The 26,792-nt window shown below is 39.3% G+C and overlaps 2 protein-coding genes across 3 annotated transcripts in view; one reads left to right on the top strand and one right to left on the bottom strand.

Annotated features, from left to right (window-relative positions):
* Positions 1-26,792, bottom strand: part of LOC127419092 (ectoderm-neural cortex protein 1) — a 56,236-nt gene that overhangs the window by 18,111 nt on the left and 11,333 nt on the right. The gene's annotated exons all lie outside the window — the stretch shown is intronic.
* Positions 4,019-19,984, top strand: LOC127419100 (beta-hexosaminidase subunit beta-like). Of its 2 annotated transcripts, none has more exons than XM_051660224.1 (14): positions 4,019-4,332; positions 4,479-4,627; positions 4,951-5,016; positions 6,317-6,363; positions 6,480-6,590; positions 6,925-7,026; positions 7,698-7,830; positions 8,522-8,702; positions 9,658-9,744; positions 9,959-10,031; positions 15,274-15,451; positions 16,910-17,000; positions 17,283-17,387; positions 19,674-19,984. In XM_051660224.1, exons 1-14 carry the CDS (start codon positions 4,091-4,093, stop codon positions 19,735-19,737), a joined length of 1,629 nt encoding a protein of 542 aa, XP_051516184.1. In that variant the 5' UTR covers positions 4,019-4,090; the 3' UTR covers positions 19,738-19,984. The 2 variants fall into 2 exon arrangements, with proteins under 2 accessions (XP_051516184.1, XP_051516194.1); XM_051660234.1 differs by lacking the exon at positions 15,274-15,451 and adding an exon at positions 10,443-10,617 and having other exon boundaries at positions 4,026-4,332.

Here is a 26,792-nt window from a genome sequence, read left to right as displayed (position 1 = left end):
GACTGTTTAAAACTAGAGTTGGGGTACTCGAGTTCGGACTCGAGTCTGAGTCAGGAGTCCAATTTTAATGGACTTGGACTTGTCATGGACTCGGATGCATTTTTACTCAGACTTGACTCGGACTCGAGCCTTTTAGACTTGGGATTTTTTTCTGAGTCCAGCTGAGTCCATGGCATTTGTGATGCAATGAAAAACAAACAAACAAACAAAAAAATAATGTAACAGTGTGAACATACAGTACTGTACAAAAGTCTTAGGCACACAAGATGTTTCACAAAAGCATTTGTCTTAAGATGGTTATTTATATCTTCAGCTTTAGTGTGTCAATAGGAAATATAAATGTTAGACTCCCAAACATTACTTTTGCAAATAAAAAAGATTAGAATACAAGAACAGGGAGCCCTGCAACAGATGTCATGGCGCCCACAAAGCCCCCCACTGAACATCGTGTCTGTCTGAGATTACATATAGAGACAAAAGCAATTGAGATATAGCCTGAATAGATAGAAGAACTGTGGCGAATTCTCCAAGAAGCTTGGAACATCCTATCTGCCAACAACCAAGAAAAACTGTGTCCAAGTGTACCTACACTCTTAAAAAAAGGTTCTTAAATGGTTCTTTGCAGCACCTTAGGTTCCACAAAGAACCTTCTTCTTGTCAAGAAACATTTTTTATGATGTAGGGTTCTTGATTTGAGTTACATGGTTCTTTGGAGATTAAAAACGTTCTTTATGTCTCAGTATAGGTTCTTCAGTTCAATGTATGGTTCTCTGAGGTGTCATCTAATGTTTCATGTAAGTGAAGCCCAGCTGCGTGTGTGTGTGTGTGTGTGTGTGTGTGTGTGTGAGAGAGATTTATATATTCACTCACGTGTGTGAGAGAGTTTTATTTATTTACACACACGTGTGTGTATATACCCAAACACACTCACACACACTCATGCACACACTCACTCACTCACTCTCACACACACACACTCACATACACACTCACTCACTCACTCTCACACACAAACTCACTCAAACACACACGTGTAAATAAAAAAGACTCTCATATACATGCACCTGTGTATCTGTGTGAATAAACTATCCCTCTCTCTCTCTCTCTACACACACACACACACACACACACACACACATACACACACACGCATAAATATGAGAGATAAAGAAATAAAACTGCACAGAGACAGACGCAAGAACGAGCCCTGACTGAACAGTCTTTTTCTCGCTTCATTCGAAACACCCAATCACGCGCTCGCTTCTCCTCTCTCCCACCCACGGACTGCTCCAGCGGGAACTTCAACTCCAACGGTTTTTCACTCAGCTTCATTTGACGGTGGTAAGATATTATTTATAAAATTATTATTTATAGTATTTTTAAGTTAAAATTATACTTATTGTTGAGGTGTTATTAAAATGTTGAAACAATTATTGTGCGCCGTTAGTTGTACTTAGTTCAACAAAATTGATGGACATGAACGAACGAATGTTTAATTGATTCTTGTAACTTGCTATTTTTAGAGAAAGGTCAGTATGGCGAGTTAATTTTATGACGTGTGTTATCCTGTCTGCCAACAACCAAGAAAAACTGTGTCCAGGTGGAGAATTGGTGCTGTTTTAAAGGCAAAGGTGGTCACACCGAAAATTGATTTAACTTTTTTTGTTTACTGGACTTTGTATGACATAAAGTGATAAATGAAAACTATTTGTGTCGTTATTTTTGAAGACATCCTCACTATATGCAACATTTTTTCACAACTGCCTAAAAATTTGCACAGTACCGTACGTCCTCTTTTCCCCAGACATTCTTTTTCAGACCTGAAAAAAGCGTCCGGCCGTGATTTCAAAATTGCCTCTAAATGTCCGAGATTTGGCATTGTCTTCATAATGATGTGCTCTCTACAGTTAGTACTATCATATAGTCTGTGTATTTGATATACTGTGCATCAGTTTTCACGCATATATGTCCTTACGTGTGATTATTCTGGCTGAGAGCGGCAGCACGCACTCTTTCAAAGTACTTTATTAACTCTCATTCCACGCGCCCGTGCAGTATGTGTGTGCGGGAAAGAGATCGCCATTCACCAGAAGTGCTCTGCCGCTCTCATCCAGACATACACTACCGGTCAAAAGTTTTGAAACACTTACTCATTCTTTATTATAATTGTTTTTTTTTTCATTTTAGAATAATAGTAAAGTCATCACAACTATGGAATATCATAAATGGAACTATGGGAATTATGTTGTGACTAAACAAAATCCAAAATAAATCAAAACTGTGTTATATTTTAGCATCTTCAAAGTACCCACCCTTTGCCTAGAATTTGCAGACATGTACTCTTGACATTTTCTCAATCAACTTCTTGAGGTATCACCCTGGGATGCTTTTTAAACAGTATTGAAGGAGTTCCCATCTATGTTGGGCACTTATTGGCTGCTTTCTTTATTATTTGGTCCAATCATCAATTTCAAAAACTTTTTTTAAATATTTGTTTTTTTATTAGATTTTAGTTTATAATGAAATAAATTAATATGGTGGCACAATTATATTTTTGTTTACAAAACTAATTTCAAACATTTAAGCATACGCCTTCAGATCAAAAGATTTTTAAGATCATGAGAAACATTTCAGTCAAGTGTTTCAAAAGTTTTGACCGGTAGTGTATAAATAACGTAAGTACACTTTAAAAAGTACGTTCCCCAACTCTGCAAATTATTAAATAGTACAAATGATTTATCAGACTCATGCTTATACGCAAAGTCATTTCTAACTGAAAATGTTGACTATATCGAGACAAAATAAAATTTACTACGTATCAGGGACATTTAAACTAGTATGACGGATGAAATAGACCATGATGGAAATTGTACAACTCAGTCCATCACATATTTGTAGCGCAACATCTGTGTGTTACCTGTAAAGCTGGCACTTGCGTTTCAGTGGCAGAAAATACAATGAAGAACACAACTGAGTGGAGAGGTCTCTATTCACCTATTATCCATACTAAATATAATGTGAAAAGAACGAAACAGCTGCCCAAGGGGAGTTTGATCTTGACTTTAGGGAAGTAGGCTACACCTGGACACAGCAGGACTGAAAAGTGTGAAGTGTAGTACTGTAGCATATAAATATTTTTTTTAATGGTATCTGATCTTTACTGTTTTTATTTTATGTTGTTGTATTTAATTTTAATGACATTATTAAATGTTTTAATATTACCATTTATTAAATGTATTGAACAAATTCAATGTATTTAATTAATTACATTAAATGTATTTCACCCATAATTTTAGATAAAACTAAACTAAATTGAATGGACAAATTGAAAATGAAGTAGAAAAAAACTCAACTAAAATTCTAAATAATAATAACTCTGGTTGTATTGACTAACGCAGCTTTCACTTTCTTATGTTTGAGTGGAGGGTGAAAGCAACAAATAATTGAAATGTCAACAGAACGCAGTAAGAAGTGTGTTGTAGGACAGTTTTGTCTTCATACACCTAAAGCAAATGCTTTCATTCTGAAACCACTTTGAAGTTTGTTCAGCAGGATACTAAAAATGTGTTTTTGCATTTATATTGACAAATTGTTTTTCTTAGTTGTGAAGGTTAAAATAAATTTAATTCAGATTCTTGAACAGATTCATTCGGACTCGACTCGGTCTGTTATGGACTCGGTCTTGAGTCCGGCTCTGCCCCTTTTGGACTCGGACTCGACTAAGGTGGACTCAAACACAATATTAAAAACAGAAAGAAGTATTAGTTCATATTATTACCGCTGCTGCTCGGTTATGGTACCATCATCCTTCCTTGGCCTCAGTCATTTATTTATTCTTGTTAATCTGTGTTTCAGTTTTCTGTTTTGCCAATTAGCCTACAACTAAGTACTGAAGTTCGTGCTGATTTTGTTAATGGACACTGACAGTCTACGTCAGATTAGTGTTGGTGACTGTAAAATTGGCTTGTAAATCCCAAGATTTGAGAGAGCGCAGTTTAGGTAAACACCGCCCCCTAAACCAGGCATAGGATATACCTTTCGCTCTTCACTCTAGAAACAGAAGTCAGCTGATCGCACAACACTGAACACTATGCGCTGTCTGCTCAAAGTTGCACCGCTGTTTTTGGCGGTCGCCGTTTGCCATGGGTGGCTATTCGGTGACTTTGGTAGAAAACCGAATGAGCTGGATGAAATATCTCTCTGGCCGCTGCCGCAGAAATTCCAGTCCTCCGCAGCTTCTTTCAAACTCAGCCCTTCCAGCTTTCAGATCGTCGACGCTAAAGGGTCCACCGCTGGGCCGAACTGCAGTCTCCTCCAGAGTGCATTTCGCAGGTAGTTATATTTTATTTGTATTTGGGCGATATTGTATCGTGCGAGACGCAAATATTGGAGCAAACAGGAAGTACAGTATCACAATGTGTGGCGTTCCAAGATTCAATTGATTCAACTCATTCATGAACTAACCATTTGTCTCACAGGTATTTTGAGTACATGTTTGGCGACGTAAAGAGGCAAGAGAAGAGCCGCAAGAAGGCTTTCGCTTCAGATTTGGTTGAGCTTCAGGTTCAGATCACATCAGCTGATCCAGAGTGCAACGGCTACCCGAGTATAAAGACCGACGAGTCATGTGAGTTCCCTTCTCTTCCGTCCCTGTGATCCACGGCGCCATAATGTCAGTGCATGTAATCTAGCCTCAACGATCGCTAATCCAATAAGAGACATATGCCTCCTTGAGGCGTAATCCGGTTAGGCATTAACGTAATTGAAGAGGTCTTTTCCGATGTAGTAACATTTGACCCATGAAAAGTAAACAAGAAAACTCTTCAAATGTACCCATAGAAATTAGATTATTAAAGTGCTTGCTTCTTTGGTCAGAAGCATTGAGACCAACTTCAAAACATTTACTGGCTCAATTGTTATCTATAAACTGCAATTCTGCTCTCTGTGTAGATGAGCTGACAGTCGATCAACCCTCTGCTTTACTGAAAGCTCCTAATGTATGGGGAGCTTTGCGAGGTAAGCAAAACACCACAATAGAGTTGTACAGCAAAGAGCAGTAAACAGGATAACATTTCTGTTTTCCTTTTGAAGGAAATGTTTCCCCAATGTTCCCCAAATATTGATCGTATAATAATCTTTTTTAACGTTTCATTGAATTTGGTGTTTGAAACTCCTTTGTAAAGACCGATAAAGGCAACTTGTACATAATTAAATGCTTTCATTTTGTGTGCTGTGTATCTAAGTATTTTTTAAATATGGCATATAGGGTATTTAATGAAAGCTGAAAAGAAGGATAATATTATTGAAAGATAAGATGCTTTATCTTGATTAGCTTTTACCTAATACTCTGTGCTGATCTTAGAAAGTTACCTTTTTTAGAGTAATCTATTTTTATGTATCCGTAAATGTAAATTGTGTGCGATTTAAATAATATGCACTCTTTTTACTAAGGGAGATTCCTGAAAACTCCGTATTCATTACTGTTTTGATTAGCTCTTACCTTATAGGTCAAATACAGAATTCCCAAGTTTAATTTTTTTTCTTTTTTATAGACTGCCTCACACTGTTAAAATCATTTAAGACTTGTGTTCAAAACTGAAAGAGGTATTTAGTTTCTGTAGTTGCCACTGCTGCTCTACTAAGGTGAAAAGAATGTTAATATTGTAGAAACATAAGGAGATTATTATAATTAGGTAACAACTAGTTTATAAAAGATAGCAACTCAAATTCCAGTTGTATATGTTATCATCATTTATCATCTGATATGTGTCCTTTTGTTTGTATGTCTGTTTATACTCTTACCTTGTTTTATATTCTGTGTCTCACTGAAATGTTCTGTGTGCACTTGTTTCTCCTATCACCATAAAAAAATTCCTTGTGTACGTGAGAACACTTGGCAATAAAGCTCATTCTGATTCTGATCATTTTACTTATCTACTATAAACACCTAAAATATTTTTTGTGGCATTCTCTTTCTTCAAATTGATTTAGGATTGTTTGAAAACCGAGTGTTACGGTTTTGGTCTGTAAGTGCTATTTTTATGTGGATTATGATTTCTCTGGCATGCTTACTACAAGCCAGAATGAATGATTCAGATATAATTATTTTAGCCACATAGTCTAGTCTGGGTTTTAGGTTTGAAGTTGTTTAGTAAGCTAATTATCACAGTATGTCATCCTTCTAATGATCCGAACATAAAAGTTTATGAAAAAACTATCTTGCAGTCACACTCTTTATCTCATTATGTAATATGTTAGACCATATTTCAATGGATGCTTTCTCATATTTATTTATTTTAATTGTATATTTTGTAAGGACTGGAAACATTCAGTCAGCTGCTCTATGAGGATGACTATGGAGTTGTAAGTTCAAGTAAATCTTTATTGCAGTGATGTACTTGATTAAGTCTTTATATTCTTTAATCATATCTGTGGGTGTATTTTAATTGAAAAGATCATTTTTGCCGTCTTGTTAACAGAGCAACATCAATAAGACAGTTATTTCGGATTTCCCCCGGTTTGCCCATCGAGGGGTCCTCCTGGACTCATCTCGCCACTACCTGCCACTCAAAGTCATTTTGGCCAATTTGGTAAGATTAAATTCTTTTGAGTTTAAGATGACTGGCTTGACATAAATAATTGTATTAATAGGCCTATAGGGTCATTTTTATTAGCAAAATTATCGATTCATAAATGTGCCCTTTATAAACAAATATATTCCTACAATATAAAAAATATGATTGTGACTAAGCACATTTTTTATTAGTGCACTCTTACCTCAAATGGAAAACTTTACCCTTATGTCTGTTAAAATAGCTTTAATAATCTTGTTTGACCATTAAATTCTTTTTGACCCGTTGTTTGTTAGATGGGAAGTCCTTTTTATTCCAGAATGTTCTGTAATGAATTGTCTAATTTTTACAGGAAGCTATGGCGATGAACAAGTTTAATGTATTCCACTGGCACATTGTGGATGATCCGTCTTTTCCTTATATCAGCCGTACATTCCCTGAGTTAAGTCAGAAGGTGAGCATGTGATGCACCCGGAAATGACAGTGTTTTGGCTTGACTGTCTTAAAGTCTCTAGTCAGAGCATAAAATATATTGTAGATTTCAATAATGTTGGTATTAGATTACTACACCAAGGAATCTGTAACTATAGAGTGTGTTCTGGATTATATTATATAGTGGCACATTCCATTGATCAGTTTTTACATGTAACAGTCTGGGTGTTGACAGTTCTGTTGAAGGTTGATTCAACTGTATAACTAGGGGTGGTGGCCAACACCACTTAAATAAGTTAACACAAGCTGATGGTTCAAGCCATAATAACACAGCAGTAAATTCCAGATTTATTGATAGGCTTAAAACAAGATAAGCCATAAGGAATGACTGTTTCATTTTTTTTTTTTATATATTTGCTGCCCTGGAAGCAAACGGTAAGAGAAAATGTGATCAGGGGAGAAAAAAAACTGTATAGAAAAATACTTCTGTAGTAGATGCTGCTGTAGAAAGCATGTCAATTCCTGTGTCATTTCCTTTAGTGTAGTTGTAATTTCAACTCAATCAAAAACATTAGATTGAATGTTTACATGCTTCAGCTATTGAACCCCACTGCCAATGTTAATACCAGAAAACTGTCTGGGATGGTGTTTGTGTATGTATTACAGTCTACCTAATTGTTTTCTGTATTACAGGGAGCCTATCACCCATATACACATGTGTACACCCCGTCTGATGTGAAGATGGTCATTGAGTTTGCTCGCATGAGGGGGATCCGGGTTATCCCTGAGTTTGACACCCCAGGACACACACAGTCATGGGGCAACGGTCAGTCAGTGAACATGATACATTATAGCTTTTTATTAATAGATTAATGTACATTATAAGCAGTGTTGGGAAAGTTACTCAAAATTAATTATCCACTACAAATTACTTCTCTCAAAAATGTAATCAAATTACTTTACTGATTACTTAATCTAAATAGTAATCACATTACTAATATTTTACTTTTAAGTTACTTTCTAAATCACTTCCTAGAAAAGTTGTTTTGTTTTCCACTTAAATTCAAAATGTCTATATTTCCTCATTCATTGTCGCACACCATTCAGCTGTTACAGAAACGCTAACAGACTAACATATGAATTCATATTTTAAAAGTATTATACAGTACACATTACTTTAGTGCAAGTAATGTACTTAAAAGTAATTACTTTAATTGAAATTCAGTAACTGTTATCTGATTACAATAATTTTAAATGTAATGTATTACATTATTTGACTAACAAACAATTCGATTACAGTAACTAATTACTCTGTAATCGGATACACACTGATTATAAGTCATCAGTTTATTTTTGTTTAGTCATGTTTTGTTGGTTTCAACAGTGAGCATTAATTTATTTGAGCTTTTCAAGAACTGATGATGACATTATGACCATTTGTTCACATTTTAATCAGCAGTTACTGATTATTAATATTACAATTAAATATTCTTTCTATCTGTCTCTTCCTCCACCAGGCCAGAAGGATCTGCTAACTCCCTGTTATTCTGGCTCTACTCCATCTGGAACATTCGGGCCAGTGAACCCCATCTTGAACTCCACTTATGAGTTCATGGCCCAGTTCTTCAAAGAGATCAGCAGTGTCTTCCCTGATGCCTACATTCACCTGGGGGGAGACGAGGTCGACTTCAGTTGCTGGTAAGAATGAGAGAAGATTCTTACCCAAATCACTTTCATCTGCTTTCAGTAACCTATATTCTTTTCTTGAATATTAACTCAAATGAAAATAAACATACCTTATATCACACAAATGAACTGTGAAATAAAACAGCTAAGCCAAGTCATCATGGAGTCATTATGGAGAATGAAAACTGTTTAGTTTATGAAACTGAAAACAACATACTAGCTTGCTTTCCATTAAGTGACCATGGCCATGTTCGGAATAGAATACTACCATACTACTTTTACTATTTCTGCAGTTTAGACCATGCTTACATTCCACTTAAAGGAATGTTATGGGTTCTATACAAGTTAATCTCAAATGACAGCATTTGTGGCACAATGTTGATTACCACAAAAATTTATTTTGACTTAACCCTTATTTTCTTTTAAAAAAGCAAAAATTTGAGTTACGGTGAGACACTTACAATTGAAGTGAATGGGGCCAATCCTTAAACATTAAAATACTCACTGTTTCAAAAGTATTGCCACAAAATGTAAGCAATGTGCATGTTAACATGATTTTAGTGTGATAAAATCGCTCGCTAACCTTTTCTGTGTAAATTTATAGCCAGTTTTACAATTTAGCTGCCATGACAACATAATGCCGTAAACACTAAATCCGTAAAACGACCATAAAAATGAGGATGTAAACAACATTGCAGCTCAAATAACACACGTTTTAACAAAAGATTTAACCTTTTATATAATTATAAGCTTCACATTTCTGTTTAAACTCTCCAAAAAATTGGCCCCATTCATTTCCTTTGTAAGTGCCTCATTGTAACTCAGTTTTATTTTTATTTTTTGGCTTTTTAGAGAAAAGGAGCAACAAGTCTAAATAATATTTTGTGTGGTAATCAACATTATGCCACAAATGCTGTCGACTGAGCTTAACTTATTAAACCCGGAACATTCTTTAATGTTCTTGTAGGAAGTCCAATCCTGATATTCATAAGTTTATGGAGCAGCAGGGCTTTGGCACAGACTACAGCAAACTGGAGTCCTTCTACATTCAGAGGTGAGAGCTCTAATACAGTCAGGAAGTCTATATTTAGGGACACACAGAAACAGTTGTACTTAGTTCTTGAATAGTTGTACTTTGAAAGGGCTATACCTTTTCAAAATATGGTAATATTTATATTGCAAACCAATTTACTTTCTACCTATTAATTTCCAGATTGCATTCTGATTCATACAAAGTTATGATTAATCTATTCCTCTCTTACAAAAAGATTACTTGACATTGTGACTGCAACCAAGAAAGGTTACATGGTGTGGCAAGAAGTCTTTGATAACGGGGTGAAGGTAAGACTCATCTAGGTGAATGGGATTGTGCTGTGCTGTTAGGAAGTAATATAGAGCCATAAAGGTCATATTCTCAAAGTCTTAATGTTTTCAGTGTAATTTATTCTTCTATGTATTCTCTTTTAAGCACTGCATACATATTAGTAACTGCATAAAAACAAATGCTTTGCGACTTAAATCACAGCATAAGCTTGTTTTCTTTTAACCCTCTCAGTAACAGATAGCATGACATACACAAACGTGCTTGCTTGCTCACCTTTCCACAAGGCACTGCTAACACACTACTAAAAAGCTGCGCTTGCATGTAGATCTTGCATGCTTCCCCACTAACAAGTTAACAGCAAAGGGGCAAAAAATTCATTCATTACAATTTGCACAGATGGCACATCATGTGCTTTATGCATGTTCCAGCTGAAGAGTGACACTGTTGTGGAGGTGTGGATGTCGAACAATATGGAGGAGGAGCTACAGAATGTGACTGGGGCGGGATTTACAACCATTTTGTCCTCCCCTTGGTACCTGGACTACATTAGCTATGGACAGGACTGGCAGCGCTACTACAAAGTTGAGCCACTCAATTTTAAGGGTTAGTTTCTTCAGTCAAACTCTTATTGTTTAATTTAGCACCACTAATACCAGTTCAATCTCTAAGTGGTTTTAAATGCAACCCTTTAGGAACAACTGTTTACAGTGATAGATAGATGACTTTTGTATTGGCTATTGGATTTAGCAACTGTGGTTTGGTTTTGCCTTTGTGGCAACTTTAAGATGTGGTTTGGGTAGGGATGACCCATTTATCCAGAAGGCTAGTGGAAGAGGTCTGTTGCTATTTTGGTTTTGAATGATCACTAGTGAGACAAAAATACATAACAATTGTCATTGCCCATTTATTGGTCAAGAACACTCCTCCACCTTGCTCCATCCTAGAAAATGTTCCAGTTTTCACTCTGCTTGCTGCTTGTCATTAGAAAACATCAGTAAAACCAATATGCCAACACCACTGCTAAAAATTTCTACCCTAGTCTTCATAGATGTTACAGTATCAATTAACTATTTTGTAAGGATGCAGCGATATAACATTTTTTGGCCGATACCAACACCGATTTTAACAAAAAACTGTAGGCCGATAATTTTGCAACATACCTTGTTTTGTCATCAGATCACTGTTTTACTTAAGAATGCTTAAAAAATATACAAAGAGGTACAAAAGCTTTTTCACTTAACAATAAATAATTCCCATTGAACACTGGATCTGTTGAACACATGACAGGCCAAAATTTTAAAGAGAGCCACAATGAAAGATACATACAAGAAAAAAAGATTAAAAAAAATAAAAAAAAGAGACAAAAATTATTGATTGATTGAATGTTGATTGATTTAAAAAAAAAAAAAAGGAAAAAAAAAGTTATTTTGTTCTGTTTTTGCAGTTTAAAACAGCCGTTTAAGGTTTAGTGATCGCACAAAGCAATATTGCGATTTCAATCTCAACTCAATCAGTCATGCAGCATTAATACCGTAGATATCATACAGATGTCTCAGAAGTCAAAGTCTGCTGATTTCAAAACATTCTGGATGGTTTTCCTCATCATATAGCCTACAGTTAAGTACCGCTTTCACAACAGTAACGTCCATTTATGGCTTTTTTCTGCATTAACGTGAGAATGAGTAAAAGAATAAAAAAAAAATATTATGTGTACTTAGGAGTGCCAACCGTTCTAGATATTGTGGCTATTATTATTTTTGGATTGTGCATTTGAGTTTTTACAAAGTGTGTTACTAAATAAACTATTGGTTTTTCATATAGACGTTTTCATGCTTATTACGATATGCCGATGGTTTTAATTTGGTCAATAAATGGCTGATAAATATCGGCAGCTGATACATCGGTGCATCCTTACTATTTTGACTATTGTCAGATTTGAAGACCTTTAATTTATGATCTAAAAAGAAGCATAAGTTGAGCTGAGCATCTGACGTTCCCAGAAAACATGACACTGTATTTCACTGGGTGGCTGGGTTACATTCAACAGGGCTCCACACTGCGACTAAAATGGTTGCAAATGCGACCAAAAATAATTGATTGTGACAACAGTTTATAATCTAGTTGCCACTGGTGACAGTCAGGTTGTGTGCGTTCAAATGCGTTTTCTTTAGATATCATCTTGTGAATTATTGAATACATCTTTTAGGGCTGCCCCTGACCAAAGATTTTCCTAGTCGACAAGTAGTCATTAGTTTAAGCCATTAGTCGACTAGTTGTTGCACATTTCTGATATTAATTTAATTTCTTAAATATATATATATAGGGGGGCATCAGAAAATGGTTTGAGTTCCAGGGCTGAGAAAGAATGTTATAAGTAACATTTCTAACACTGTTCTACATTACAGAGAATTATTAAACCATAATAATTAGCCTTTAAAATATAAATTTTACAAGCGCACGCACGAAGCAAGCCGTTGTTCCGACAGACGATGATCTCGGGGATCGACAATGGTCAGAGTGATCGCCAATAGCTGATGCCTTTGATGATGTCAAGACAATATTTGGCTCATTTTCCCATTAATGTATTAAATTATTATTATTAGGCTATTATTATTATCAAATTAATATTACAAATAATTTCCCCATAGACACACAGACACGCGCTTGAAGAAACACACTTTATTATATTATTAAGAACAGATGACAGAAAAGCCGTCTATGCGCATGTACGACACGCTGTTTGTACAGAGGAATGCAGTCTCGTGGAACACGCGCATGTAAAAGGTTCTCACTCTTTCTTTGTTTCTGTCTTCTGAATTTTTTTTTTTGTTGCAAGAACAGTATCGTCTATGAGTGCTGCAAATGACCTCAGACATCTCAGCTCAGGAGGTGCTTTGAGTTCTGTTTGCTTTATTTCCACAGAGCGGTTCATTGTGACCACAACTCTGCAGCCTATAAAACACGTTCACCTCAAACCATCATTTATATTTCAGTGATTATTATCATCATTATAATTATTATTTTTACATATATAATTGTTTTTTATGTCTTCACTTGTGTAAGTAATTTTCTGCCTGCATGTTTAAACGGATACTTGCCTGACGGTAAATGGAAAGGTGGTTACTAATACATATATATATATATATATATATATATATATATATATATATATATATATATATTTTTTGATCACTTCGTTATTGTAATTGCTTTTTCGTTTCATTTGGAGTGCAATTTGAATTTAGAAATGTATTTTGATTTAAGTTTTTAGTTTTTTAAATAAATTAATTTTCAATGCAAAATCACTAAAGCAAGAATATTCACGGATCCCTCAGACAGGGGGTTGCCAACGTAATTATGTATATATATATATATATATATATATATATATATATATATATATATATCATGAAGGAGGGAACAACATTTTTTTTTTCACACACATGATGTATTTTCCAGGACAACGAAATACCGACCGGTAGAGATTGCATGGATGAAGTAGGTTCTTTGCCAGAGAGATGTTGCCCTTCACAACTATTTGTAAAGCCATCTTTCAAAAAGTTGAACAACACACATTTTAATTGCACTTAATTTTTTTCCAGTTTCATTTGAATTTTTTGTTAAAATATATAAAAAATAAAGTTCAAAGTTTGAAATCAAGGTGTCATGCTTTATTGTGTAGGCTTAACCCTAAACCTGCTTAGCCAACCGACCAATCAAAACTTGGTCAACCAAGACTCTTCTCATCGACTAATGTTTGGTCGACTATTAGGGGGCAGCCCTAACATCTTTAGAGCGTGCACCAGTGTGTCTTCCGCCGCTTTTCACCCGTTCTGTTGTGATGACGAGCTCCCTGCACCTCACGCAACAGCAAAGCCAGCGTGAGAGAGTCGTGAACAAATTACTCTTTTGATCCAGGTCTTTTTCATGAATCACCCGAAAAGAACTGAGGGTTTGAGCTTAGGTTAGCAGTTTGAATCAGATCCACTTTCTCAGCGAATCAGCCATCAGTGAGCTCACAACTGGGAACGCAGACATTTCAAAATAAGAGTCTGTTTTTATAATTAAAAGTCCCGTATTTTGTACCAGTTTTTTTTTTTTCTGGAAATTATTGATTGGGATTGTAGTAGCACAAAAAACTGCCTCTGGGATTTCATTCAATTTGCACTCTTGTATATATATATATATATATATATATGAGATACAGCTTTTGACACTTAGGACAACTGAGGGACTTGTACACAACTATTACACAAGGTGCAAACATTCATTGATGCTCAAGAAGACGACACACTACTATATGCATACTATATGTAATTATCTGTAATGTAGATTCTGAAGAGCAGTACTAAATAAGAAAATGTATCTTATATTTGTATAAATTATGAAAGGGGTGTGAACATTTATGAGACAAAAGGGGAATCCAAACTTATCTTCTCAGCTATGCATACTGTATATTAAAGGGTTTAATTATCAGCAGTTTTCCTTTTCTTCAGCTATCTAAATCGAACAATTCTGTGATTTGGCAATTAAAAACAGCCATTTGGCTCCTTAATGTTTCAGTTTAGGAGCCAATGGCTCCTATGTCATTTTTTTAGTCTGGAGCCCTGTTCAAAATATAAGGCTTACAATTTCTGATGAAGAGCTGACCTTATGATATTTTTAACTTTATTATGGTATGATTATTAACTAGGGCTGCTACAATATTGAGAACCGAATTATTTTTAAATTACAGCTGATAACTGATGTGATGCCAAACATACTGTATCTATATCTATCTATCTGTGTTCAGTGACAAGTCTTTTATTGAAAGCATGCATTGTCTCAGCCTTGTAACTTACACGACTTCGCTTCCCAGCAGAAACAATAACCAGTTCAGCTTTATACCCAAAAGTTGCGTAGAAGCCAGTCGAATTACAACTGGCAACTGTAGCCGGCTCTTCACATTTGTGTGCATCAATATGCATCAGATATTTAGTGAATGGTCTGTGGGCATGCCATCGGAGGCTGAGACTAATATTGGCCTAATCAGACAGATTATGATGTTTGAAAATAATCACAAATATTGACTTCACTAATCACTAATATTGAAATATTGATATCCATTTGTTACAGATGTATTGCACATCCCTAGCATTAACTATCGACTATCTGTGACACGAAGCATGAAATGCCTTGTAAAGATCTTAAATGGTGTTCAGGGTTTTTGTACGTATGATTGTTTGTGTGTTATACATGCATGTATGTGTACACATGTAGCTGAAAGCCGACACACAGATCCATGTGTGGAAAGAAAGGCCACACTACCAGGATGAGATGTCGCGGGTAACAGCGGCCGGTTTCAATGCTCTGCTCTCCACACCATGGTACCTCAACCGAATCAGCTACGGCCAAGACTGGGTGAACATTTACAAAGCCGACCCCCAAAATTTTACTGGTGTGTGTAATTTCAACACGGTTTAGAGTAAAAGTTCAGTGTTTAACAGCACTAATTGCACAGTGCATGATTATGTAGAGTTAAGTTGGACAGTTTTTAAAGAGGTATAGTATAGGGCTGCCCGCTGATAGTCGACCAAAACGTTAGTCGATGAGAAGAGTCTTGGTCGACCAAGTTTTGAAGACAGAAGACAGAAACAAAGAAAGTGTGAGAACCTTTCAGATACGCGTTCCACGAGACTGCACGCCTCAGTACAAACAGTGCGTCATATATGCGCATAGACGGCTTTTCTGTCATCTGTTCTTAATAATATAATAAAGTGTTTCTTCAAGCGCGTGTCTGTGTGTCTATGGGCAAATTATTTGTAATATTAATTTGATAATAATAATAGCTTAATAATAATAATAATTTAATACATTAACGGGAAAACGAGCCAAATATCGTCTTGACATCATCAAAGGCATCAGCTATTGGCGATCACTCTAACCATTGTCGATCCCAAGATCATCATCTGTTGGCACAACCCTAATGTGCATTTCCCTCTATAAATTAACAAAATGTTCAGACAGTCTCCTTGCTGGTTTTTCCAACACATTCAGAACCATTACCGCTTTTGCCGGTGTCACTGCGGCTTGCTTCGTGCGTGCGCGCGCTTGTAAAATTTATATTTTAAAGGCTCACTATTACAGTTTAGTATTTCTCTATAATGTAGAACAGTGTTAGCAATGTTACTTATAACATTCTTTCTCAGCCCTGGAACTCAAACCATTTTCTGATGCCCCCCAATATATATATATATATATATAAGAAATTATATTAATATCATAAACGTGCCACAACTAGTCGACTAATGGCTTAAATTAACGCCTACTAGTCGACTGGGAAAATCTTTGGTCGGGGGCAGCCCTATTATAGTAGATTGTTTGAATGGCTGATCATTGGTTGTATGGACAGTAGATTTTGATTTTCTGAGGATCATCTACTCTGAATCAAGGGCAACTGTTTTTGACTCGTGAATAGCAAATAATTCTCATATCCTAACATCATATCACTGAGTAACAGTTCTTTTAATCCAAAGTGTGGTCAAAGTAATGACATTTGCAAACAACTCTCCTTTCTGAGGAAGACAGGCAAACATGCTTGTCATATGGCCATGGCACTTTGTACAGACTAAGAGTTATGTCTCTAATCACCCAAGACCCAGTTTAAATGGTTTGCTTTGTCATTGTATTCAGGCATAGGAAGAAGTGTGCATATGTATAATCTGTCAATTATAATTTGACAAACATTTAAAACAGACCTAGAGTCTCAAACAGGACTAACTCTTTACCTCTTAAAGGGACTTATAGTTTTTAATTTCAGTATTGTATAACATTTACTTAAACTGTAAAAAATACTATGTCCCCTGAATTATTATTATTTATTTTTTTAAACTTGTGATTGACATTTTGACCACAGGCTCAGCTGCACAGAAGAAGCTGGTGATTGGTGGAGAGGCTTGTCTCTGGGGAGAGTATGTAGACGCTACCAACCTCACTCCCCGACTCTGGTATGATTGAAACGTTACTTAAAAAAACATATCAGTCAGTTGTACCAAAGCCAAGATGAACCATAGATTTTATTAATGTTTATTATAATTGTAATAATTTCACAAATAGTTAATGAACTTAACTTTGTACGTATGTATCTCCTATTGTGTAATATCTACAACATGAAACTGCAATAAAAGCTAAAGCTAGGAGTGTGCACCAAAACTTGAAACCACAACTAGTATTGATTTGCATATTTAGTTATAATTATTATAATAAATGTGTTTATTGTGCCATTGCAGGCCCAGAGCCAGTGCTGTTGCTGAGAGGTTATGGAGTGATGTGAGTGTGACAGACCTCGGGAATGCCTACAATCGCCTGGCTCAGCATCGCTGCCGCATGGTCAAGTGAGCCAAACTATTATAGTTTATGGCTAAATAATCAACTGACTCTCACTTTTTTGCCTAATTAATAGCTGAAACAGCATTTTAGAAAGTATATTAGGAATAACCTATAAGAGATGGTTCAGTTCATTTATTTACTAGCTGTTTGAACTAACACACACATAGCTTCAAATCTTTAAAATGTAATCGATTGCCAGGCATTTTTTATAAAGAGAATATATATACACACCGATCAGCCACACCATTAAAACCACCTGCCTAATATTGTGTAGGTCCCCCTTGTGCCACCAAAACAGCACTAACTGGGGGGCAGTGGTGGCTCAGCAGTTAAGGCTCTGGGTTACTGATCAGAAGGTCAGGGGTTCAAGCCCCAGCACTGTCAAGATGCCACCGTTGGGGCCTTGAGCAAGGCCCTTGACCCTATCTGCTCCAGGGGCGCTGTATCATGGCTGACACTGCACTCTGACCCCAGCTTAGCTTCACAGCTTATGTGAAAAAAAATAATTTCACTGTATACATGCAAATGTATAACATGTGATAAATAAATACAATCATAAAAAAATTATACTAACCCACATCTCTGAATAGCATTCTGAGATGATATTCTTCTCACCACAATTGTACAGAGCAGTTATCTGAGTTACCATAGACTTTGTCAGTTTGAACCAATCTGGCCATTCTCTGTTGACCTCTCTCATCAAGGCATTTCCATCCACAGAACTGCCGCTCACTGGATGTTTTTTGTTTTTGGCACCATTTGGTGTAAATTCTAGAGATCTGTTGTGTGGGAAAATCCCAGGAGATCAGCAGTTACAGAAATACTCAAACCAGCCCATCTGTCACCAACAATCATGCCACGGTCCAAATCACTGAGATCAAATTTTTTCCCCATTCTGATGGTTGATGTGAACATTAACTGAAGCTCCTGACCTGTATCTGCATGATTGTATGCACTTCACTGCTGCTACACGATTGGCTGATTAGATAATCGCATGGATGATTGTTGGTGCCAGACAGGCTGGTTTGAGTATTTCTGTAACTGCTGATCTCCTGGGATTTTCACACACAACAGTCTCTAGAATTTACTCCGAATGGTGCCAAAAACAAAAAACATCCAGTGAGCGGCAGTTCTGTGGATGGAAATGCCTTGTTGATGAGAGAGGTCAACAGAGACTGGCCAGACTGGTTCGAACTGACAAAGTCTATGGTAACTCAGATAACCAATCTGTACAATTGTGGTGAGAAGAATAGCATCTCTGAATGCTATTCTGAGTTGCAAGTTGGCGCTATTTTGGCGGCACAAGGGGGACCTACACAATATTAGGCAGGTGGTTTTAATGTTGTGGCTGATCAGTGTATATATACTGTATGCTCTGGAAAAAAAGAGACCACTGCAAAATTATTAGTTTCTCTGGATTTACTATTTATAGTAGGTGTTTTAGTAAAATGAACATTTTTGTTTTATTCTATAAACTTGTCTCCCAAATTCCAAATAAACATATTGTCAATTTAGAGCATTTGTTTGCAGAAAATGGCAACTGGTCAAAATAACAAAAAAGATGCCATGTTTTTAGACCTCGAATAATGCAAAGAAAACAAGTTCATAGTCATTTTTAAACAACACAGTACTAATGTTTTAACTTAGGAAGAGTTCAGAAATCAATATTTGGTGGAATAACCCTGATTTTCAATCACAGCTTTTATGCTTCTTGGCATGCTCTCTACCAATCTTTCACATTGCTGTTGGGTGACTTTATGCCACTCCTGGCACAAAACTTCAAGCAGCTCTGCTTTGTTTGATGGCTTGTGGCCATCCATCTTCCTCTTGATCACATTCCAGAGGTTTTCAATGGGGTTCAGGTCTGGAGATTGGGCTAGCCATGACAGGGCCTTGTTCCGGTGGTCCTCCATCCACATCTTGATTGATCTGGCTTTGTGGCATGGAGCACTGTCCTGCTGGAAAAACCAATCCTCAGAGTTGGGAACATTGTCAGAGCAGAAGGAAGCAAGTTTTCTTCCAGGATAACATTGTACGTGGCTTGATTCATATGTCCTTAACAAAGATGAATCTGCCAGATTCCAGCCTTGCTGAAGCACCCCCAGATTATCACCCCAGAAATGTTGTCAGTACTTTATGGAATAAAACAAAAATGTTAATTTTACTCAAACACATACCTATAAATAGTAAATCCAGAGAAACGGATAATTTTGCAGTGGTCTCTTAATTTTTTCCAGAGCTGTATATTTCACAGTTGAAATATTTTTTTTCCCACTCTTTCTGTCCATTAGGAGAGGCATCGCTGCAGAACCTCTGTTTACTGGCCACTGTCGTCATGAGTACAAGGGCTGGTGAACTTTAGGATTGAAAATGGAAAATAAATGGGAAAAAGAGGAAACACTTTTTAAATGCACAGATAAATCAGAATCATGTTGGCCATTCCAGTAATCATGGTTTGCTATTGTTGCACTGAGCCAGTTTTCCAGGACTTGAATTTTTATTTTGATAAGCAGTTAAATTTGGATTTCCTTTGTAGTTCCGTTTCGTTAAAAGACACATGTATGATAAATACTCTTAATAAATTTTACATTTGGAATTTAAAGACTCATGTTGTAGTAAGTGCTTCTATTTAACATTTATTTTTTTTGTTAAAAAGATTGTTTACACAAAATACATATAAAAGGTTTATGTAAAGCTGCATTACGTAACTTTGTGCTCTCTAGCAACCTCTGTGGTTGAAGCTTAAAATTGCAAGCAATTTGCGAAAGAATACATTATGTCAGTCGTGTTCTGACACTGCTTTTCTGGCGAATGAATCTCATGTTTTGAGCTTACCTGGACATCAACTGTGTGTGTGATCATGACTGGAGCCGGAGTCATAACACACTATTTTCATGTTGATATAATGTTATACGATTAAACATTTGAAACGGAAATATTACTTGCATTGATGAAGATAAAGAATACTCTTATTTACATATTTGAATGAATTTTACACTTAAATCGATTTTCTGACACAACACTGAAAGCATTTTTAAATATACAACCCCAATTCCGAAAAAGTTGGGACAGTATGAAAATGGCTAATAAAAACAAAACGGAGTGATTTGTAAATTATATTCACCCTTTGCTATATTGAAAGTACCACAACAACACATAATATGATGTTTTACCTTGTGAATTTTATTGTTTTTTTGAAAATGTACAGTAATTTCAAATCAGATGATTGCAACACGCTGCAAAAAAGTTGGGACAGTCGAGTGTTTACCACTGTGAAACATCACCATTTCTTCTAATAACACTTTTTGGGCACTGAAGACACAAGTTTTTTAAGTTTAGAAAGTGGAATTTTCCCCATTCATTCATTCATTATGTAGGTCTATAGCTACACAATTGTACGGGGTCTTCGTTGCCGGATGGTGTGCTTAATAATGCACCACACATTCTCAATTGAAGACAGGTCAGGACTGCAGGCAGGCCAATCTAGCACACACACTCTATGCTTACACTGCCATGCACTTGTAATCCGGGCAGTATGTAGTATGAAGTTGTCCTGTTGGAAAATGCAGGAACGTCCCTGGAAAAGACGGTGCAGGATGGAGGTATATGTTGCTCCAAAATTTGACAAATCTGTCTGCATTCATGGTGTTCTCACAGATGTGCGAGGTACCCATGCCATGGTCACTGACACACCCCTGGCCCATACAGACACTGGCTTTTGGACCTGACGCTAATACCAGCTTGGATGGTCCTTTTCCTCTTTGGCCCGGATAACACGACAGCTGTGTTTTTTGGGGGGGATTTTTCCCCTTTTTCTCCCAATTCGGAATGCCCAATTCCCAATGTGCTCTAAGTCCTTGTGGTCGCATAGTGATTCGCCTCAGTCCGGGTGGTGGAGGACGAATCCCAGTTGCCTCCGCGTCTGAGACAGTCAACCTACGCATCTTATCACGTGGCTTGTTGAGCACGCTCAATTCACCATGCGCCCCACCAAGAACAAACCACATTATAGTGACCACGAGGAGGTTCCCCATGTGACTCTACCCTCCCTAGCAGCCGGGCCAATTTGGTTGCTTAGGAGACCTGGCTGGAGTCACTCAGCACGCCCTGGGATTCGAACTAGCGAACTCCAGGGGTGGTAGCCAGCGTATTTTACCACTGAGCAACCCAGGCCCCCTGACAGCTGTGTTTTTGAAAAACTTTTTGAAATGTGGACACTTCGGACCAAAAAGCACAGTTCCACTATTCTACTTTCCATCTAAGATATGACCGAGCCCAGAGAAGTCGGCAGTGCTTCTGGACAGTATTGATTTAGGGCTTCTGCTTTGCATAGCAAAGTCTTAACTTGCATCTGTGGATGCAGCGGGGGGTGGGTTAACTAACAGAGGTTTACTAAAGTTATCCCAAGCCCATGTTCATGAAATCCATTACAGATGAATGATGCTTTTAAGACAGTGATGTCTGAGGGATCAGAGATCACGTGCATTCAGAAGTGGTTTTCGTCTTGCCCTTTACGTACTGAGAATTGACCAGATTCCTTGAATCTTTTAATATTGTGCACTGTAGAGGGTGAAATGCCCCAAATCCTTCCAATTTGTCTTTGGGGAACATTGTTCTCAAAGTGCTGGATTATTTGCTGAAGCATCCGTTGGCAAATTGACAAGTTTTGAAACTTGCTCTTGAAATTGACCTTGCTCTTGAAGGCCTAGGCTGTTTTTGGAGGCTCCTTATACAGTATACAGTATTAGGCCACAATTGCCTCACCTGTTTAACGTCTCCTGTTTCACATCGCTTTGTTATTTCAACTCTTCAAATTGTTATTAGTCTTAAATTGCCCTGTCTCAACTTTTTTGGAATGCGTGGCAATCATCTGATTTGAAATTACTGTACACTTTCAAAAAAACAACAACATAATATTATGTGTAGTTGGGGTGCTTTCAATATAGCAAAGGGTGAACATAATTTAAAAATCACTCCGTTTTGTTTTTATTAGCCATTTTCATACTTTCCCAACTTTTTCAGAATTGGGGTTATAGAACAGGGGACTTTCCTCAGCCACCACCAGTATATCTTAATATGATTATTAAAGTGTTTTATCTACTATTAATATTTGAATTGTACTACAATTTTCAATTTAAGAGATTATCAGATATGGCTGATGCGAATTCAATAGAAGACTTATACTATATTGTCCAGCCTCAGTTACTATGCAATGCACACAATGACACTGTAAATATAAAACGAGGTGTAACACTTCTCAGTGGAAGGAGGAGGCGAGAAGCAGATTTCCTGGTTCAGGTAAGCGTTTTATTTTCCTCACTGTGGCAAACACACACTTTCAGGGCTTTTACGCTGTTCAATAACTCACTCTAAAAAAATACACAAACTACTTCACAAAATAAACTCTCAACTTTGCAATAATAAATTCTTGGCTTCGCAATCGGGTCTCTGGTGCCCAGGCTCACTCTCTCGTCTACCTGCGGTGTGGCTCTATTTATGCCGCTCTCCCCGTGCTCACTGAAATTAGAGACAGGTGTTAGACATAATTTAGCGCCCTTATCGCTTTCTCTCTCTCCGGAGAGACGCTTGACCACGCCCCCGCTGCCACATATCCCCACCGCACTTCTTTGGGTTCGCTGTGAGTCCCGCTCGACGCAGCGATCTCAGAACCGCCCTCAGATGTTGCATGTGCCGCTGCCAATCATTGCTATAAATGATGATGTCATCTAAATAGGCAGCGGCATAAGCTGAATGCGATCTGAGGATTCGGTCCATGAGACGCTGAAATGTAGCCGGGGCTCCAAACAAACTGAACGGAAGTGTCACAAATTGGTGTAATCCAAACAGTGTGGAGAAGGCGATTTTCTCACGGGAAATTGGTGTCAAGGGGATCTGCCAATAACCCTTCGTCAAATCCAATGTCGAATAAAATCGAGCAGTGCCCAACCGATCGAGCAACTCATCAACGCGAGGCATTGGATACGCATCAAATTTAGACACCGCGTTGACTTTCCTATAATCCACACAGAACCTTACAGACCCGTCGCTCTTAGGCACTAGAACAACTGGGCTGGACCAATCGCTGTGGGATTCTTCTATTACCCCCATATCGAGCATTGCATCCAATTCTTCCCGAACGATTTTCTTCTTGTGTTCGGGTAGTCTATAGGGGCGGCTACAGACCACGACCCCCGTCTCGGTCTCGATATGGTGATGGATGAGGTTTGTACGTCCCGGTAGAGGGGAGAACACATCCGCAAACTCCTGTTGCAACCTAGCAACCTCCGCGAGTTGACTCGGTGAGAGGTGGTCTTCGCAAGTGACCGGGGTGAACTGTTTATGTTTTGAACTCACCTCCGGTCCGAGCTCCGCCTTCTCGGGAACTACCATAGCCAACGTCATGGGAACCGCCTCCCTCCACAATTTCAGGAGATTGAGGTGGTATATTTGACGTGCGCCCCCTCTATCGGTTCGTTTAACCTCATAATCGAGATCTCCCACTCGTCGTGTGACCTCAAAGGGTCCTTGCCACTTGGCGAGTAATTTAGAGCTCGATGTGGGAAGCAATACAAGCACTTTATCTCCCGGGGCAAATTCCCTTAGCTGAGTTCCCCTGTCATACAGTCGGCGCAGTTGTTCTTGAGCTTGGAGCAAATTCTCCTGTGTTAGCTGCCCCAAAGTGTGGAGTTTGGCACTAAGATCAAGAACGTATTGAATTTCATTCTTACTGTTTGAAGGTCCCTCCTCCCAGGCCTCTCGCAATACATCAACCACACCGCGTGAGCGTCGCCCATACTGCAGCTAAGCCAGTGGAGGCTTGCGGGACCTCTCGTACTGCAAATAACAGGGGGTCGAGCCATTTATCCCAATTTCTAGCATTGTCGTGCACGAACTTTATTGAATCGTTCCACCAGACCATCCATTTGAGGATGTATACGCTGGTGAAAATCGATTTAATACTTAACAACTCGTACAGTTCACGTAGTGTCCGTGACATAAACGTTGTGCCCTGATCGGTGAGGATTTCTTTCGGAATCCCCACCCGGGAGATTATTTTGAAGAGTGCCTCTGCAACACTGCGTGCTGAGATGTTACGAAGAGGCACTGCTTCCGGATATCACGTTGCATAGTCCACTAGGACCAATACAAAGTGATGTCCACGTGCTGACCGTTCTAATGGCCCGACGAGGTCCATTCCAATTCTCTCAAAGGGGAACTCGATCAAAGGGAGAGGGCGCAATGGCGCTTTTGGGGTGGCCGGTGGGTTAACCAGCTGGCATTCGCGGCATGCCGCACACCACTTGCGGACATCGCCGCCATTGCCCGGCCAATAGAAACGGACTATTAGACGGTTCAGTGACCCGCCATGGGATTATAATGAGCCGCCTGGAATACCATTTCCCGACGGCTCCTTGGAATCAAAAGTTGGGTTGTATCCTCTTTAGTCTGAGTGTCCTGTGTCACTCTATACAACCGCTCATTTATAATCGCAAAATAGGGGTATGAAAGGGCGATGTCCGGCTGGAGACATTAACCAACAATGACTCTCACTTGGTCGAAGGCGTGTTTGAGGGTTTCGTCTCGCGACTGCTCCAAAGGGATATCCCCCTCAGGGAATTCCCTGAGAAGGGGAGGGGCTGCAGCCTCTCCCCCTCTCTCGTCATTATGATGCGGAGCTGTCGAGGATGGCCCCGGCTCTGCCTCCCCTGCCAGAGCATCGCATATTGCACATCTCCCTGACTTCATACAGGACCCATCCGCGCAAATTCCCTTCAATAAAACTCTAAAATCAGGCCAATCAGTCCCCAAAATCAGCGGATGGGTGAGGCGGGAACTAACCGCGGCCTGCACTCTATACTTTTTCCCCCGGAATTTAATCGTCAGGGTCACCACCGGATACTTGTGAATATCCCCATGCACACATTTCACCCTCACCGTTTTAGTTGTGTCCAATGCCTCGGGTTGAACCAAGCGTTGGTGGATAGTGGTTTGATTACACCCAGTGTCCACCAACGCTTGGTGAGTACCCCCCTTGACACTTACCGGTATCCGGTACGCTCCAGCCCGGTCGGGGGCAGCCTGCGGGAGGTCAGAGACCTGCACCACTGTCCCCAGCTCCATCAGAGGGCACTGATCCCGGAAGTGGTCCGGGTCCCCGCACCTCCAGCAGGCTGGCCCAGGCGCTACGGCTGCACTTGCGTCGGCGGGCCGAGGGGGAGAGCGGCGGGGCATCGGGATAGGGGAAGGTGTCGGCTCCCACACCCGGGGAACTGGTCTCAGTGGCTGAAGTCCTCCTCGTCTGCGTGGGGCAGAAACGGGACCTGGAGAGAGAGCAGAACGAGAGGAGAGAGAGGAGGGAAATGAGACAGGGGGAAGAGAGAGAGAGTGGGAGGGCTATTCCGCCCTCGGGATCGCCGCCATGTGGTCCTCCGCAAGCCGGATGGCTTCCTCCAGCGACGCCGGGCGGTGGCACTGGACATACTCCGCCGTCCCTTTTGGCAGTTGATGTATTAATTGCTCCAGTACCACCTGGTCGATGATCCCGTCGACCCCGCTAGCAACCATCTTCGGCAGGCGTCCCAGAGCCGTTGGGCGAAGGCAAACGGGCGGTCGGAGCTCTCCAGCTTCGGGCTCCGGAAGAGTTGACGGCTTTCTTCCGGACTTCGACCAACCCGTTGCAGGATGGCTTTCCTTAAGACTCTGTAAGCCAGGAGGCTCGTCGCTGGTAGTTGTTGAGCCACGAGTTGGGCTTCCCTGGACAGTAGCAGTATGAGTCTGGCCGCCCACTGGCCGAGCAGCCAGCCCCAGATCTCGGCGGTGCGCTCGAAGAGATCCAGGAACGCCTCGGGGTCGTCCGCCGCCCCCATCTTTTGTAACGCAGGTGGGGTAACAGCGTGTGGGTGTCCGGGGTCGCGGCTGGGGATGCCTCCTGGCTGAGGAAGCTCCGGATCTCCTGTCGGTCCTCTGCTTGAGCGCGCATGAGCTCCACAAACCGGCGGTCTTGATCTTGCTGGAGCTCAAGCAGGGATTGCTGGTGGCTCCGATGTAAGCCAGCGAGGGCTTGGAGGATCTCAGCCAACTGGGAGGACTCTACGGGGCGACTTCCGTCCATCTTCAAACCTTTTTCCCGGGTTTCGGCACCAGTGTAACACTTCTCAGTGGAAGGAGGAGGCGAGAAGCAGATTTCCTGGTTCAGGTAAGCGTTTTATTTTCCTCACTGTGGCAAACACACACTTTCAGGGCTTTTACGCTGTTCAATAACTCACTCTAAAAAAATACACAAACTACTTCACAAAATAAACTCTCAACTTTGCAATAATAAATTCTTGGCTTCGCAATCGGGTCTCTGGTGCCCAGGCTCTCTCTCTCGTCTACCTGCAGTGTGGCTCTATTTATGCCGCTCTCCCCGT

Source organism: Myxocyprinus asiaticus, chromosome 3, assembly GCF_019703515.2.
Source record: "Myxocyprinus asiaticus isolate MX2 ecotype Aquarium Trade chromosome 3, UBuf_Myxa_2, whole genome shotgun sequence".
NCBI classification, from domain to species: Eukaryota; Metazoa; Chordata; class Actinopteri; order Cypriniformes; family Catostomidae; genus Myxocyprinus; species Myxocyprinus asiaticus.
Note: the sequence above shows the minus strand (reverse complement) of the source record. Positions and strands in the feature narration are given on the sequence as shown.

Excerpts from the sequence above, each read along its gene's own strand:
- LOC127419100 (XM_051660224.1), top strand. The coding sequence starts at position 4,091 with ATGCGCTGTCTGCTCAAAGTTGCACCGCTGTTTTTGGCGGTCGCCGTT. Across the intron at positions 9,745-9,958 it reads GAGTCCTTCTACATTCAGAG|ATTACTTGACATTGTGACTG; the intron begins GTGAGAGCTCTA and ends TCTTACAAAAAG. Across the intron at positions 10,032-15,273 it reads TCTTTGATAACGGGGTGAAG|CTGAAAGCCGACACACAGAT; the intron begins GTAAGACTCATC and ends GTACACATGTAG.